This window comes from Delphinapterus leucas, chromosome 20, assembly GCF_059928025.1.
Source record: "Delphinapterus leucas isolate spDelLeu-1000000601 "Yukka" chromosome 20, BTC_Dleu_Yukka2, whole genome shotgun sequence".
Lineage (NCBI taxonomy): Eukaryota > Metazoa > Chordata > Mammalia > Artiodactyla > Monodontidae > Delphinapterus > Delphinapterus leucas.
Window position 1 is genome coordinate 42,245,208 of NC_143148.1, and position 15,887 is coordinate 42,261,094.

At 47.1% G+C, this 15,887-nt stretch overlaps 2 protein-coding genes across 8 annotated transcripts in view; both read right to left on the bottom strand.

Moving 5' to 3' along the window:
- Positions 1–10,175, bottom strand: part of GFOD2 (Gfo/Idh/MocA-like oxidoreductase domain containing 2) — a 37,548-nt gene extending 27,373 nt beyond the window's left edge. Inside the window, exon 1 of the mRNA XM_089903227.1 lies at positions 9,573–10,175. The gene's annotated coding sequence lies outside the window, so the exon portion shown is untranslated. The remainder of the gene's footprint in view (positions 1–9,572) is intronic.
- A 2,007-nt stretch (positions 10,176–12,182) lies between these two features.
- The window catches only part of RANBP10 (RAN binding protein 10), a 66,633-nt gene continuing 62,928 nt past the window's right edge, over positions 12,183–15,887 (bottom strand). For all 7 annotated transcript variants that reach the window (XM_022583432.2, XM_089903221.1, XM_089903220.1 and 4 more), the window contains one exon: positions 12,183–15,649. In XM_022583432.2, the coding sequence (XP_022439140.2) occupies positions 15,519–15,649 (131 nt within the window). In that variant the 3' untranslated portion in view covers positions 12,183–15,518. The remainder of the gene's footprint in view (positions 15,650–15,887) is intronic.

Here is a 15,887-nt window from a genome sequence, read left to right on the forward strand (position 1 = left end):
TACAAAAGGCCCTATGTGATCTGTCTGCACCCTATCCTCTTTCTGACCTTATACCCAATTTCTCTTCCCTTTGTTCACTCTGCTCCAGCCACAGTGGTTTACTGCTGTATGTATCTCAGACATACCAGGTATGTCTCTGTCTCAGGGCCTTTGCGCTGGCTGTTCCCTCTACTGTACAGATGATATCAATTTGGCTTACTCACTCCCTCACTTCCTTCAGGTCTCTACTCAAATGCTGTCTTATCAGAAACAGGTTTATCTTCCCATTGTTGGTCTCATCCTACCACCCCTGCTAGAAAGCATGCTCCTTGAGGAAAGGGAATTTTTTGTCTGTTTTGTTCACTGCTGTACCCCCAAGTTCCTAAAACAAGGTCTGATATGTAGTGGGTGCTCAGTAAATATTTGCTGAAAAAAATGAAAGATATCAGTCCTTGCTTCTGCATAGTTAATCAATAAACAAAGACGTATATACTGAACTCATCAAAACTGTATATAATTCTGTATGATCTTGGGATATATTCACAAATGTAATAAAGAGAGTACTTACGTTGTTAATTAAATAGTCTTGGGCAGAATCTGGTTTAATGGTTTAGGAAAGAAAGCATCATATAACAGAATAGCTCTGTCTGCCAATTGGGATTAGGAAAATGAGCTGATGCTCTCAGTCTTAAGCTACAACTTGACCTGTCAAGAGGGGCCCTCACCCAGAACTGTCTCTCCAACTACCACCACTCCTCTACATGACATGACTCAAGCTTATCAGTTAGCTCAGACCCCTTGTAGTCAAGTTTCCTCTCTCTAACAGAGAAGCACACTGTAAATCAAGCCTTGGGACTTCTCCGGTGGCGCGCAGTGGTTAAGAATCCACCTGCTGGGCTTCCCTGGTGGCGCAGTGGTTGAGAGTCCGCCTGCCGATGCAGGGGACACGGGTTCGTGCCCCGATCCGGGAAGATCCCACATGCCGCAGAGCAGCTAGGCCCATGAGCCATGGCGACTGAGCCTGCGCGTCCGGAGCCTGTGCTCCGCAACGGGAGAGGCCACAACAGTGAGAGGCCCGCGTACCGCAAAAAAAAAAAAAAAAAAAAAAAAATCTGCCTGCCAATGCAGGGGACACGGGTTTGAGCCCTGGTCCGGGAAGATCCCACATGCCGTGGAGCAACTAAGTCCATGAGCCACAACTACTGAAGCCCGCACGCCTAGAGCCCATGCTCCGAAACAAGAGAAGCCACCGCAATGAGAAGCCCGCGCACTGCAACGAAGAGTAGCCCCCATTTGCCGCAACTAGAGAAAGCCCGTGTGCAGCAACGAAGACCCAATGCAGCCATAAATAAATACATAAATAAATAAGTTAAGTAAGTAAATAAATAATCAATCGAGGCTTGCAGGACCACAGTGATCCAGCACTTAGGGGCTATGTTCAGTCAAATGCCAACAGACAATCGTGAAGGGAAAGTAAGTGATAGTGGACTCAAGTGATAGTGATTCAAACCTAACCAGCTCCTAAGGAACCACTCTGGCTGCAGTGAAGCCTTCCTGCCCCCACAGCCAGTCCATCCCTACAACCCATCAATTGGACATCTTAATGCCCCTTGAATTCATCCACTGCTCTGGTTCCCTGAACAGACATCGAGTGAGTCTCGATGGAAATGGACCTGACCATTTCCTTCCCCAGCCTCTAAGTGACCCTAAGATAAAGCCCAAATTCCTTCACGGGCTCTCCCCAGTGTGGGTTGGGCCTTTTCCCATCTCACCACCTTACCACTTTCCCCTTTACACTGCACTCAGCATGCTAGCAACTACCAAATCTAACTCTTTCAGTCCTGCTCTGAGATTCTGGTCCAAACTGTTTGCTCTGCCTGAAACAATCTTTTCTTTTTCTTATTTCCTCAGGATAACTCCTTCTCAGATCTGTTAGGGCTCCAGTTAAACACCACTTCTTCAGAAAAGCTGTGCCTGAGCTTTGGCTTTCACAGTGCCCGTCACACTTCACTGGGATCTGTCATGATGTCAAGACGTTGCCCATCTCACACTTTGCTGTCACCAGGACAGAGCAGTGTCTGAAGCTGAGTAGGTGCTGCTGCGTAATGATTGAGGAATGAGCATATGAATGAATAAGTACGAGAACAGATGAATCAAGAAGTCAGGTCAAAGCCTTTGTGGTAGCTGCACTGACTAGAAGGCAACAGTTTTTCCTGCTCAAGTTCTTCTTTTCCTTCCTATTTTATTTTTTTTTTTAAGATTTAATTCTATTTATTTTTGGCTGTGTTGGTTCTTTGTTGCTGCACGCCGGCTTTCTCTAGTTGTGGCGAGCTGGGGCTACTCTTTGTTGCGGTGCTCAGGCTTCTCCTTGCAGTGGCTTCTCTTGTTGAGGAGCACGGGCTCTAGAAGCACTGGCCTCAGTAGTTGCGGCACACGGGCTCAGTAGTTGTGGCACGCAGGCTTAGTTGCTCCACGGCATGTGGGATCTTCCCAGGCCAGGAATCGAACCCGTGTCCCCTGCATTGGCAGGCGAATTCTTATCCACTGTGCCACCAGGGAAGTCCCTCCTTCCTACTGTAAACAAAATATGTTCTAAAATCTTTAAGAATATAAGCTTCTTTGTTGTTGTTTTTTTTGGCCACACCACAGGGCTTGCAGGATCTTAGTTCCCTGCCCAGGGATTGAACCCAAGCCCCGGCAGTGAAAGCGCCGAGTCCTAACCACTGGACCACCAGCGAATTCCCTGAATATAAGCTTCTCTGAATGATGCTCCAGAACTGATACGTGGAACATTACCATAGGAGGGGGGTGCCATGATGTAACATCCAGTTGCAAAGGGATCTATAACATAAGAGCATAATTCTTGAGCATGGTAAAGGAGATAAAATTAAAACATAAAGGTCAATTTTAAGCTCAATCCTCCTTTTGCAAAACCCAGGAAACTGGTGGGGAAATTAGTAGCCTTCCATGTGGCCTTCACCATCAGTCATGTACCAAGAACTAATTAGAAAGGTATGTCTAACTGTCCCCCAGCCCTCCTTTGGGCCTCCCAACACCTGGAATTGAGCCACTGTGGTAGACACGCTGCCACTGGGTGGATAGCAGTGCTGGACCCAAGGGGGAAGACAACCACACCTCATCACCCGAGCCTGAGCAGGAACCAGGGGAAGTATGCAGCTTGAGTTCTGAACTACATGTTCACAGCAGAGGGACTACCTGCAGTTCAGTTAGAGCTCCCCATGAACCAGCTGTACTTATAGTCTGAAAGGGTAACACTGCTTTCTGAAGGACTGCTTTCAGATAAATGTGAAAGTGTTTCTTTACCTACATGTATGTTTCCATTGAAAAATAAAAGCCAAACAAAACAAACAGGCATTGAGTTTTACACATGAGTTATGACAAATACTTTGGTCCCTGGGTTTCAACGATCCAAAGGCTCTGTGGCAAGGTTTAGTTTTTCTATGATTTGTTTATTTTAAGTGTCTTACACTGACTCAATGACATAGAGATCGCCGCCTTCTCACTGACAGCAAAAACACAAACAGGACCAGGGAAAGAAATGCTATTCCCCCATTTCTACAAGCTGACACGGAGGTAAACTGTCAGGCAGCCACCAGAGAGCAGGAAAGCATACCCAGCCCTAGCCAAAAATGCCAGTTCCCCACCTCTGCGCTACCCTCCACACAGTGTCCTAGGAGGGACACTAATGAAAGGCCTAATGACCTGTCTAATGAGGTGTAACTACACAATGTACAAAAGGGTCAGCTAAATTGGGTCATAAAGGAGAAGTAAATTGAACACCCACAGAGGTATCTGGATAATTATTATCTGAAAGTTAGTTTCAGCGGATGATCACAGTAAGAAAAAGTACTTATCTACCAGCTGCATTAATTCTTTATTGCTTTTGAAAGCCTGGCAATAACGAGATTATTTTTTCAAAGATTGCCTTAACAGTGAGTTCTAGACTGACATCAACCTGAAAATTCCATCCTCAGCCCTACTCTCTCACAGAGCAATTTTATCTAATCCTTCAACTTCACTCTGACCTCCACGCAAACGTCCTTAACTGGCTCTATACTTCTAAGTGTCTACTGGAAATCCCACCCGAGAGACCGTCCAGCTTCTCCCAACCCAAAATCATCTTTCCTCTCCTTCTCCTGTGCTCCCTCACTCCACTTAATGGTACAATATCCAGTCACCAGAGTTCTTTCCTCATTCGTTCCCTAATATTTGTAAGGGCAACAATGAGTCAGGCATTATGCCAGAAGGTGGGGCACGGAGCAGTGATCCAGACAGGTCAGGTTCCTGGAGCTTAGTTTCCATTTCTTGCTACACCCACTGCTGAATACCAAGGAATAATTTGACAGAGGAACACAATGAGTGGCAGGCATGTGACAAAGACTCTGCCTTTGCTGAAGTAAAGCACACTTGGCTGTGATGCATGTGAAGTAGCCAACCCTAGAGTGAGGTATATTACATACTTTGGTTTTACCTGTAATCCCAAGAAGAGGGTGAGTTTTTAATTGTAATAATAAAACATTTTTCAATGTGCAAACCTAATTTACTAAGGTTTCCTTTGTGTTTTCCACATTCTATATGCATACAAGCATCCTGTCGCTGTGAAAATGGCTATTTCTATGGCAGCAAGAGACGCTTTAGAGAATTACCTATCTGCCTTCCTTCAGATTTTGGGTGTAGGATGTTCTTAGGGCACCCCAGAACACAACAACCCTGACCGGTGTTCTCTAACTCTGTTATATGGCCTCTGGTCACCAGGAAGGTTGAGTAGTTCTCCAGTGACTGGACATGCCTGGTGCCCTTCACAAACATCTCGACTTGTATGCGGAAAACTGCTTACCAACTAGGCCATGATCATGCTCAGCTGTGTTAAACCTGAGATGTAAAATAATCTAATCTCAGGACAGTCTTTGCCATAACACCCCTTTTTCCTGTTTTCCTTTTGGTTAATGTGTAATGAAGGAGGCCGGTTATAAAATACAGGGTGTATATGGGATATGCCCACCTGAAAATAGCCATTCATTTTAGTATTTTAGAATTTTCGAGTATTGTTTAAATGATGCTCAATGTCTTACCTCACTATTGAGACTCTAAGCTCTTTCAGGACCAAGACTGTATTAAGGAGATAACAGGTCCCTGAAACTTAACACTTCAAGGTATTTGGTAACACTCCTATAATAATTTGGAAATTACCTGAAGGCATTTAAATGTTCTTTGGACAACAATCTTAGCATATCAGGAATATTAAGCAGTGAAGGAAGGAGAAACAAAGACAAAAATTTTAAAAGAATAACTACCATGATCGGGAGCAAGCCTTCGGTCGGGGAAACCAAAACAGCCGTTTAAGCACAATGATTTAGCTTCGAAAATAAGATCAGATAAGAAATACTATGTTCAATCATTTCCCCCAGTGCTTCAAAAAGCAAGCTATGTCCCCTTAGCACCTGGCACAGAAATATGAGTGCAAAAGGCTGAAAAGTAACAGGAAGTACAGCTGATCTCTCTACCATCTCCCATTTCCCTGACAATGAGAGGACGCCTGGATGACAAATACACATCTCACAGGCTCCCAGAGCCACCCCCAGACAGGCCCCTCTGAGATGATAACCATTTCCTAGCAGGAACCACCACCAAGCTGCAGAAACCATTAACCACGTGGAACATCCTAAAATGTGCTTTGAGATGCTATAATACAAAACCATCCATCAACAAGCACCAAAAGAGACCCTAAGAGTCAAAACTATTCATCAACGAGCACCAAAAGAAATAGCAGTCTTAGAAAGCAGCATGAGATCTGTACAGTCACCTTTCAAATACGCACATGTAAATTCATTATCCTAGGTAACTGCACTACTGTTTGGTTCATGACACCTGAGTTAATTAGGAACATCAGTGCTGCCCCGTCCCTGCCACCGTTCTCCCTCCACCACTTTTAATACAGTCAGAGAGCAAGAAGGGGTGAAGGCTCGCAGAGAGAAAACGAGTTCAGTATCATTCTTTACACAAGCAAGAAACTTTCAGGAGGGGTTTGTTGGTTTCTTTGTTTTAATATTTACTCATTATAGAAAATTACTATGTGTTCTTTTTATGTTCCTTTTTGCTAAGTTTTTACATCTGTTTGATGTACTTGTAATCCAACTGTATTCACAACTTTGTATCCTGATTTTTTTTCACTTACTATTTTGACATGCATTTTTCATGTTGTCACAGACAGTTTTTAAGGGTTACGTGGTATTTTACTGACTACATGAACCAGCTTTTCCTTTCTCTAGTGTTAGGCACCTATGTCATTTTCCAATTTTCTGTTATAACCATTATACAGGTTAAGAAATTATGGCCCAGAAATTACATGATTTGCCTAACATTATCATTCTAAGCAAAATATAATCGTGAAAGTAAATAATAAAGATTTTGAGGTTGTAAAGTGATATGGTAAATCTCAAAGCCAAGTAGAAGCGTTTCCGGTTGTATTTTGGGATTATCTATTCTCATGAGAAATTGAGAGCTGACAGTTTGAGAGAAGCAGAGTTATCCCAGGCCAGAAAGGAAGACTGTGCTCAGTACTTAGTTCCCATTCCTCAAAGCCTTCGTTCCTAATCTTTCATAGTAGAAGACAGATAGGAACCATTACAGAAGCAGCTTCTGGGAATGGCTCTGAGAGGTGGTTGGGAGACTGAGGTATCCCCACAGTAGTTCCTGGCAATCCTGGGTCCCAAAGAGTGTGGCATTTTGTCACTGGCAACCTTGAAAACCGACAGTACTTAGGACAAAGGCACTACTTGCAATTCCCCTTCTAAGAGCAGGAACTAAAGAACACGTGTTAAGGGTAGGGTTTGAGTGTATTTAAGTAATGCAGGAACATTCACCTCTTCCTTCTTAATGTTTAATCCTATTTTCTAAGTGTTCATTCCTATCATCATGAAAAAGAAATATTTACTCCATTTCTCATTTCCTTTGTCTGGGTTTAAAGACATGGTACTTGAATGAGCTCATTCCTGGCCTAATGGCTAATTCATAAGTGAATGTTAGTGTGCTGGGAAGTCTTACTGTTTTCATGTTTTTCTCAGCATCTTTTATCATTCTGATTTTCATGAGCCCAAACTTATTTCAACTATCTTTCATTCCCCACTCTTAAAAACACCTGACATCTAAATTTTCAAGTAATTTGGACTTTTAGGCTGTCCTGAAGTTTACTAATACAAAGCTGCTTTTATTTGTATGTAAGAAAAATAATGTCCTATTACTATACTGTAAATGAATTCTCAAATATAGCAAAACAACCAATTTTTTTCTAGACGCTGTCCAATTCTAATAGTGGATTTATCCTAGAATTGGACCTCCTATTATAAAAACACACAAGTGACTTGTTAGGCATCAGAAGGGCTCTTCTGCTTCTGAGTGAGTGGTCGCTGATTCCTGTGTTTTCCGAACACCAACTCTGTATTACAACTTCCTACATGAGATCACGCTGTGTGCCCATTTTATTTCTCCTCTTATTGTATAACTAGAAAAGCAGTTCAGTGAAAGTAAATCCTGCTAGCATTACTGGTTTATCTGGTAAGTTGGCCTGTTAAATACTGTTGATTACTTTACTACAGGCCAGGTTTGATAACTGCGCTCAGCTGTCCCAGAAAATGGAATGGATGTTAAGTAATTATTTGTCAAAGGTCTCATTGCCATAGCAATGAAGAAACACTTTGAGAGTGTGCGCATCTTTCTCCTCTGAAAACAAGTGTCTTTCTGATTAGAGGGGCAAAAATAATGCACACAAATCCATGGGGCACACTCACCACATTTAAGCATTATCTTCTCCAAATGCTCATTCAAGGAAGTATTTGCACTGACATTCAAAGTACCCTCCCACCCCCTATCCAGTGCCACAGATGGTAATTGCTCCCTTCCATCTACTTTGATTTTGGCCTACTTGTCTGTCTTCTATCTGGGCCAATGCTAAAGTAATGAGGGTTTCTACACAGAATACAATAATTTTCATAAAGCTTTTCTGACAGGATTTGGTTAACAGTGCCAACGTTCCCCCACAGATTACGTATCCTTCTGATAATACCCCATTATTTCTTGAGGTATTTATACAAATATTTCCAGAGATGGAAGAAAAGTCAATAAAATGCAAAGCCGCAATTGCCATAGTTATGGACACTGGAAGAACAAAGCTTTCTTCCTTAAACTAATTTTACCTATTAACATCATCATACTTTCAATGCATCTTCTCTTATCACTCTGAGGGGTAAAAAAAAACAACAACCCTGCAGCAAAGTCAAATACACAATGATAATTAGTTTTATCAAGCTAGCAACAAACTGACTTCGATGATTAGAATCAGGGACCATCTTTTAAAAATCACACACTTCTTTTCCCCATATTACAAACATTTATGTCTTTTGGGGGAGTACTTATTTTTTCATTGCTAATCCTACTACTAATGGGTTCTAGTATTACTATAGAAATCACATATTTGCATTTTCCCAACAAATAAAAATAACAGATCAGATCCAGACCAATCATTCCATAGGAAAGGTATAGAACAACCAGGTGGTAAGAGAAAGTCTCTCACAATAGAATCTTTAGCTGTAAAATGGTGGGGGTGGGGTGGGTGTCTACCAATAGTACTGTCTGCTGAAAATTTTCAGCTCTTGGTACAGATAAATTCTCTAAACTCCTAGTCCAAAAGCACTAACTTTTTCATGTTTTCTGTAAAATGGATGGCCTTAAAACTCTTGTTCCCTGGTGTAGCTTTTCAGAAGGAAATGAGTTTCCTTATCAAGAATGTATCTAGGGGCTTCCCTGGTGGCGCAGTGGTTGAGAATCCGCCTGCCAATGCAGGGGACAAGGGTTTGATCCCTGGTCCCGGAAGATCCCACATGCCGCGGAGCAACTGAGCCCGTGCGCCACAACTACTGAGCCTGCGCTCTAGAGCCCATGAGCCACAACTACTGAGCCCACGTGCCACAACTATTGAAGCCTGTGCACCTAGAGCCCGTGCTCCGCAACAAGAGAAGCCACTGCAATGAGAAGCCCGCCTACCACAACGAAGAGGAGCCCCTGCTCTCTGCAACTAGAGAAAGCCCGCGCCCAGCAACGAAGACCCAACGGCAGCCAAAAATAAATAAATAAGAATGTATCTAGATTTCCTGACTACCATCTTCTCCATATCTCTCCACATCACAATAATGCATTAAGTGTCTTTTCTAATTTAAACAGTTGTTCAGTTCACCTGAAGATCACAGACTCGGGGCTCTTCCTTCTGAGACCTCTGTGCCCCATAGCTTACAAAGGTCCTCTGCCCTGTGCGACCAGTTTCTGGATACTAAAAGCCACCTACTTCCTTCCTCGTGTGTCTTGCCCTCAGCATGACACTGTGGGAACAATGAACAAAAATAAGGTTTATAACCTTCCTTGGTATCTAACCAAGGCAGCTTTAAACTTTTCTACTCCTGTCTTGTTCTTTACATGCTGCTGTAAACTCTTCACACCACCATTCACAAGTCCTGATCTCCCGGCCCCCTCTTCCTCCCTCACCATTCATCTGATAATGCCTTGAGAATACTTCACCTCACCTTTTGTCTTCGCAAGTCCATCTGCTTCCTTCTTGAGCTTCAAAGGTAGGCCAGGCCCAGGGAGATGTGGCCAGTGGACACTCCGGGACTGGCAGAGCCACCGCACCTTCTGGAGTGTCCCTTCTCCCACCTGCCACCTGAACGCTCTTTTCTTAAAGATTTATCCCCCAAAAGTACCATCTCATTCTGAAAGACGATGGACCAGCTACCCCACGAGCCCTTTGTCTGAGGTTCCCATACCTCACATTCTTATCCACAAAGCGTCGGTCCTCACACAGGTAGGGGGTTCTGCTCGGCACAGGGCGGGGAAGCCTAGGTTTTCGCGTCCGGTAAAGGGATGGGTTATGGCCGAGGTCCTTCCAGGAGCCAAAATTCTAAAATCCTACGACCAAACTTGCAGGTCCTATTTCTGAGGCGGGAGGACGAACTCTGGGGCGACCCCCGAACTCCGAGCCCGCGCTGGCTGTTAGAACGGCCCCCTCCAGCCCCAGCTCTGCGTATCCCCGCCTCCGACCTCGGGCGCCGAGCCGCGGAGGAGGCCCGGCAGGCGCCCGCTCGCCGCCGCGCCATGCCCTTCTTCATCCTCACCCGCCGTCGCCGGCCGCCTCTCACCTGGCAAACTGGCATGCCCCGCCCTGCGCCGCACCGGAGACCAAGGGTCTGGACGGGTCTCGGCGGCCACCAGCCCTCCTTGAGGAAGGCTGGCGGGGACGCACGGGCCCCAGAATCTAGCGCGCAGCCACCGGGAACGCGCCGCCTGGTTTCTAAGGAACCGGGGTCTGGAAAGGGAGGGGCGGGACGGCGGGAGGTCTGCGCATGCTCCCTGACGGGGGTGGACCACCGTAGGGAGGGGCCGTGGCCGAGAGCTGCGCATGCTCGCTGGTTGGGGGCGGAGGTTAAGCAGTCTGGCTGGAAGCCCTGGTCATTCGTTTCCGGCGGTGGAGGCGGCAGACGGAGAGGTTTCCCAGCCTAGGCTTCTTTCCGGTCTGTCGCCCGGCAGCAAGAGCGAGGAGGGTCTGAGTAGTGTGGTGAGCATTGGTTGTCCCAGAAAGAAGGAAGGTCTGCTGCTGGATAACGATGTATCTTTGCGGAACGACAGTTCTCTCGAATTCGCCGGACTTCGCGGCTTTCTGACTCCTAATGACTCGCTTTTTCGTGCCTGTCTGGGGTCCTCTTCTGGATGTTCTTTGGTTGTTCCTTACAAGTCAGTGCTTTTCAAGACTGTGACCTCAGTCCTCCAGATCTCTTTACTGGAACCTAGTTCCCCCCAAATAAACACCACTTTGTAACGAGAGTACCCTTTGTTTCACCAACTGTCCGCTAGAGCAGCGAAATAAACCGGTAAGCCTTAGTGTAAAACAGGCTATGTTGGAAATGTGTCTGGAGGGAAATGAATTTACTGTGGCTTTACTTATGGAACCAGACATTTGTGCTTAATCTAATACTCCACTCTTCCCTCTACACTAGCTTTTCCCTGAGAGTCCTGTAAAATGCCCCTGAGGGAAGCATTCTGTAGTAATGTAAGTTTGGAAAATGCTGGGTTAAGCTACACATCTTAACACAGGATTTTTAGAGCTTTCAATTAGTGGGTGATGTTCACTGTGCGCATCCATGACAGTTTTCATTATTTACTGGGTCACAGAACCCTTCTCCAGTTCCAGGAAACCTGTCTCTCTGAGATAGATTTATATGCTCTCCAGCAAACCTCCTCACTCCAGTGACTTTTAGCCACCACCCATTCCCTTCTGTTCCCTGTATTATCTTGTGGATAATATATCCCTATATTATCCATCCTTTCACCCCAACAAAAAGCCTGCAGTTGCCTTGTCTCTTGCTACCCCGATCTCCCTCACATCCGGTCACTCATCCTGTGGTGCTAACATCCCCTAAATATTTCTCAAACCTGCCTTCTTGTGTTTGGCCTTGTCCTTCTAGATGGTTTCTTTGCTTCGAGTCTTGTCTCCAGGTGGACAGCAACATAATCTATTTTATGCCTCCTCTGCTTAAAACCCTGGTGCCTTGCGAGCAGAGGAGGCAGCTTGAGGCAGGAGCAGGCCAGTCACACTAGGGAGCATCCTCGTGGAGGCAGGGTGGTCATATGTACTGTGTCCCTAGGTGCCAAGCCCTGCCCTGTGCATGCTGTAATCCTCTGTCACCATGGGGAAGCAGGATTAACATGTTAAGAATGGGGAAAATGAAGCTGAGAAAGGTTAATTTTCTGGGGTCACCCAAACTGGGATTTTGAGCATGAGCTCTTTTCCTCAGACTGAAAGGAAGCTAACCTTAATACCCCTCAGAAGAGCTGTGACCAGTGTTTGGAGCAAGCGTATTTAGAATGCATTAAAATCTTAATTTGAGGAGAAGAGGTCCTATGGCCCACCTTTTTGTATTTGCTACTTTTTCTTTGTCTCAGATGAAAGCTGTTTCGCGGGAGAGAATCAAAGCTTTAAGTATCTATGCTCTTTGGGGTCTTGCAAAAAGTCTTGAGAATCCTTGAGACACCAGGGGCCTAGGCACTCGACAAGTAGCCTGGGAAGGGGCCAAGCCCTCCAGGATGGCTGTGCCACACCAAGGGTGCCAATCCCAGCAAGACTCACAACAGAGACCAGACACTCGTGACTACTCATGGATGTGTATTTTAATAAAAATAATTCTGTCAAAATACAACAGGAGTTTTTTCATCTCTCAAGTACAATTTAATAGGATGTTTTGTGTTAGAATTCTCTCTAAACCCTCCCACACCCACAAGTTTCATGCTAATGCCAAGTATCAACTTGCGAGGACAAAGGCAGAACCAGTGTGCACGATGTGGAGGACATCTGTGTCAGCTGTAGTTACTAATGGAGGAAAACCCAATGCAAAGATGCGGCGCCTGAGGCAGCCAGAGTCCACAATCTGGCCACAGGTCCGTGTGCACGGGGCTGGTGGTCAAGTAGGGCTCTCCTGCCCAGCTGCCACACGGTGTGCATACCTGAGTTGTGAGCGACCAAAGGAACTTTCAGCTCTGACAGGTCTCTGCCTCATCTTCTTTGTGCTTGCTTAAGGGGTAGGAAGGTGCTGGGAGGCTGGGCAGTCCCCGCTTCTCCATCTCTTGGTGTCCCTGTTCTGCCGGCCGACACCCAGCCACAGACCCATGTAGGTGAGGAATAGGGGTTCTGGCTTTCTTTGCATGTCCGCCAGTTTCTGCTCTGGAAGGAGCGACCATTTGGTGAAGCAAGAGGAAAAGGTAAGTAGGGAAGGCTGCTCCCCGAGGGCTGAACAACCCAACAGAGCCAGGTCTTCTTCCTGCCTCCTTGGTTCAAGTTCAGCTCTTCACCGGGACTCCTCCCAGGTGCCTTCCCCACTCTCGGCTCCCGGAAGCAGGCTGGCAGGACTGGGTGTGCATAAGGGGCTCCTCGGGCTGGCAGGCAGGCCTGGACTGTCAGCAAGACAGTGGGCTCAAGCAGCTTGAGTTTGGACCTCTCCACGGCTTGTGGGGCAAAGGCTTATGTCCCAAAGCTATGCTGTCCAACTGGGACAGAAAGCCCCTCTGGAGAGGAACAGAGTAAACAACTTGGACTCAGCTGAAACAGTGAGATAAGGCACAGAAAATGGGGAGGTGGCCATGGGTACTGAGTGTGAGGCAGGCGGACACCCAACCCCAAGCAGCACACAGCTGTCCTGAGCCCTCCTGGGCTGCTCAGCTGCTCTACAACCCAAGCCCAGGCACCCATCCCCATCCCTGACACACCCCTGAAGGTACCAGCTGCGCAGACACTGCTGGAGGCCTCGCCAGCCTAACCCCTCACCCGCCATTCAGCTTTAGGACTAAACAGTGTTGTCCAATCCTCAGGAATGAGGTTAGTCCCAGTTCTGCCCTAATTTCTTGTGTGACTTTGGCCAAGTCACTTAATCTCCTGGGCCTGTTTCCTTATCTATAAAAGGAGAGGACTGTTGGAGTAGATGTTCTCTGAACTTCGTTCCAGTTGCAAAAGCCTCTGGTTTTAATTCCCAATCCTGCTTGCTTCTGACCATTTTAAGAGCCTGATGTTTCCAACTTCTTGGTTTGGGAGCTAGGCATCCCCAAGTTTGCACAGGATGAATTTCCTTTACAGACAGGACAACATTCCCCTGATGGGTTGCAGTCTCTGGGATGCCAGCTGGGGCCCTAGTAGGGACCAAGAAAAAAGCAGCAGCCTACAGGATCATGTCCCAGGGCAGAATTCTGGGAGAGCACAGGGCCACTGGGCCCATCACCAGCAGTTAGTCCAACTCAATCATTTCTCTTGTTGTCCAGCTGTAGGCCCAGCGAGTCCTGGTGGGCACTGAATATCTCAGGCCACACCAACCATTCCTGAATCCACTGATGGAAAGCAGGAGCTTGGCCAGCCCAGATCCAGGCAGGGACTGGAAGCTCGACTTCTGACCTTGCCCCTTTGCAGGGGCTGCTTGGGTACTCCCTCCCACTGTGAGGCCGATGGGGAAATCCCAGCCCATCCTGGTGCTCCTCTGGCAGGCCTCTTCCCTTTCTTCCTCCTGGGCAGTCTGTCCTCTCCACAGATGGCCGGCCTAAGTCCTGGCAGCATCGTAACCCTTCCTCTCCTGATTCCCTGATGGCAGTACCGGGACTGTTTCTGACCCACGAGCTGTGAGGATCCGTCTGACATGGACGGTGGGACATTTGTAAAGCCCATGAGGTCCTTTCCTCTGGCCAGCAAATATTCTTAACAGTCTTTCCTAAGAGTGGCCGGGGCCAAACTGCAAAGGAGCTGCCTGGCACAGCTACAGTGAGGCCTGGCCTAGGGGGTCAAGGGTTCCATCCAATCCAGCGACTGGCAGCCCAAAAATCTGTCTCCACAAGGCTTGGCTTTCCAACAGAAAGCATCAATTCCACCAGAGCTGTGCAGAGACGGTGACGATCCAGGCAGGAAAAAGGCAGCCCCTGTACTCAAGGGCCTCTGTCCTGGGTATGGAGACTTCCTCCCCGCAGCCTGACACTCAGCAGCTCTCAGGCAATCAATTTAGAGTAAATGAATTATTTGGCCATCTTAACAACAAAGGCAGGCAGGATGTTGAAAAGGGAAGAGAGAGAGAGGCAAGGCAGGCAGTGAGAGGCAGGGTAGAACGATAGATAGCGTGCTAGCCAAGGGCCCTCTAACTCCCTTGCTCTGCTGTGTAGCCCCGGGGCCAATTCATCTCTTCTTTGGACCTGGGCCCTGCAGTTCTCTGCTCAGTTCAGCTCTCAGGGGCCTAGGGACCCACACCTCTCAGATGCTGCAAACCAGCTTAGCCTGACCTGCCCACTATGTGGCCCCCAAAGCCTACTGGGCTTCCCTAGGCTGCAGCTGGGCCTGTGGCTCAACAAAGGGGAAGCCTGAAATAAACGAATCACTTGGCTGAGGTGACAGAGATGATTCTTTTTAAATGAGTTGGCCTCAAAAACGTATGGTGTCTGGACAGCTTCACCCAAGAGGTGCTGGACCACTAACACTACGATAAATACTGTGTCTTTTTTTAATATATATATTTATATATATATAATCTCATTTTTTTTTACTTATGAAAATAATAAGCTATCACCAACTTGGATAGGCTTCACCACTAAATTAGCAGAAACCAGCTCAGCACAAACTCTCCAGAGATAAATACTGGTGGCTCAGTCGGGGGGGGGGGGGAGATTAAAAAACCCCAACCTCTCCTCAAAACAAACCCCTTCTTTCAAAATAGAAGTAACCAGACAATACTGTGTCATAGGCCGCTGCACATGAAGGGGGGAGAGAGAGAGACTGAGGGTGGGAGAAAAAGAAAGGAAGGAAGGGAAGGAAGGAGAGGAACGGGGGAGGCCAGGCAAGAGGAGTGGACTCTGCCCATGGCTTCCAGGTCCCTGCACCAGGTGCCGATGGAGGGCAGGGCTGCTCCAGCCCTGGGGCCGAGGGAGGGCCAGGTGGGGCCAGACAGTGTGGTCAGCTAGTGCAAGTAGTCGTCGACTCTGGCAAAGGAGCAAGATCCCAGGCCCGCTCGGGCCATGAGCCGTAGACATTCAGATGCCTGGCCCAAGGCGAGCATCAGAGGGGGCTGCTTTGGCAGGTTCTGAGACTCTGTGGAGAAAAGACAAGGCCTGGTCACTGCCCTGCTCAGGGCTAAGCCCAGGTCAAAGTTCCCTTGGGAGCAGAAGGTGGGGGGAGTGGACAGAATCTCTTGGAACAGAGCGTTCATGTGTCTCTGTGTCACCAGGCCATGGCCCTGCCTGTGAATCTCAGCTTTCTTTAGAGCAATGAGCTAGCCAAGGCCCAGGGTCATAGTCTAGGGCCCATCATGATCTAGCCAGCCAACTCA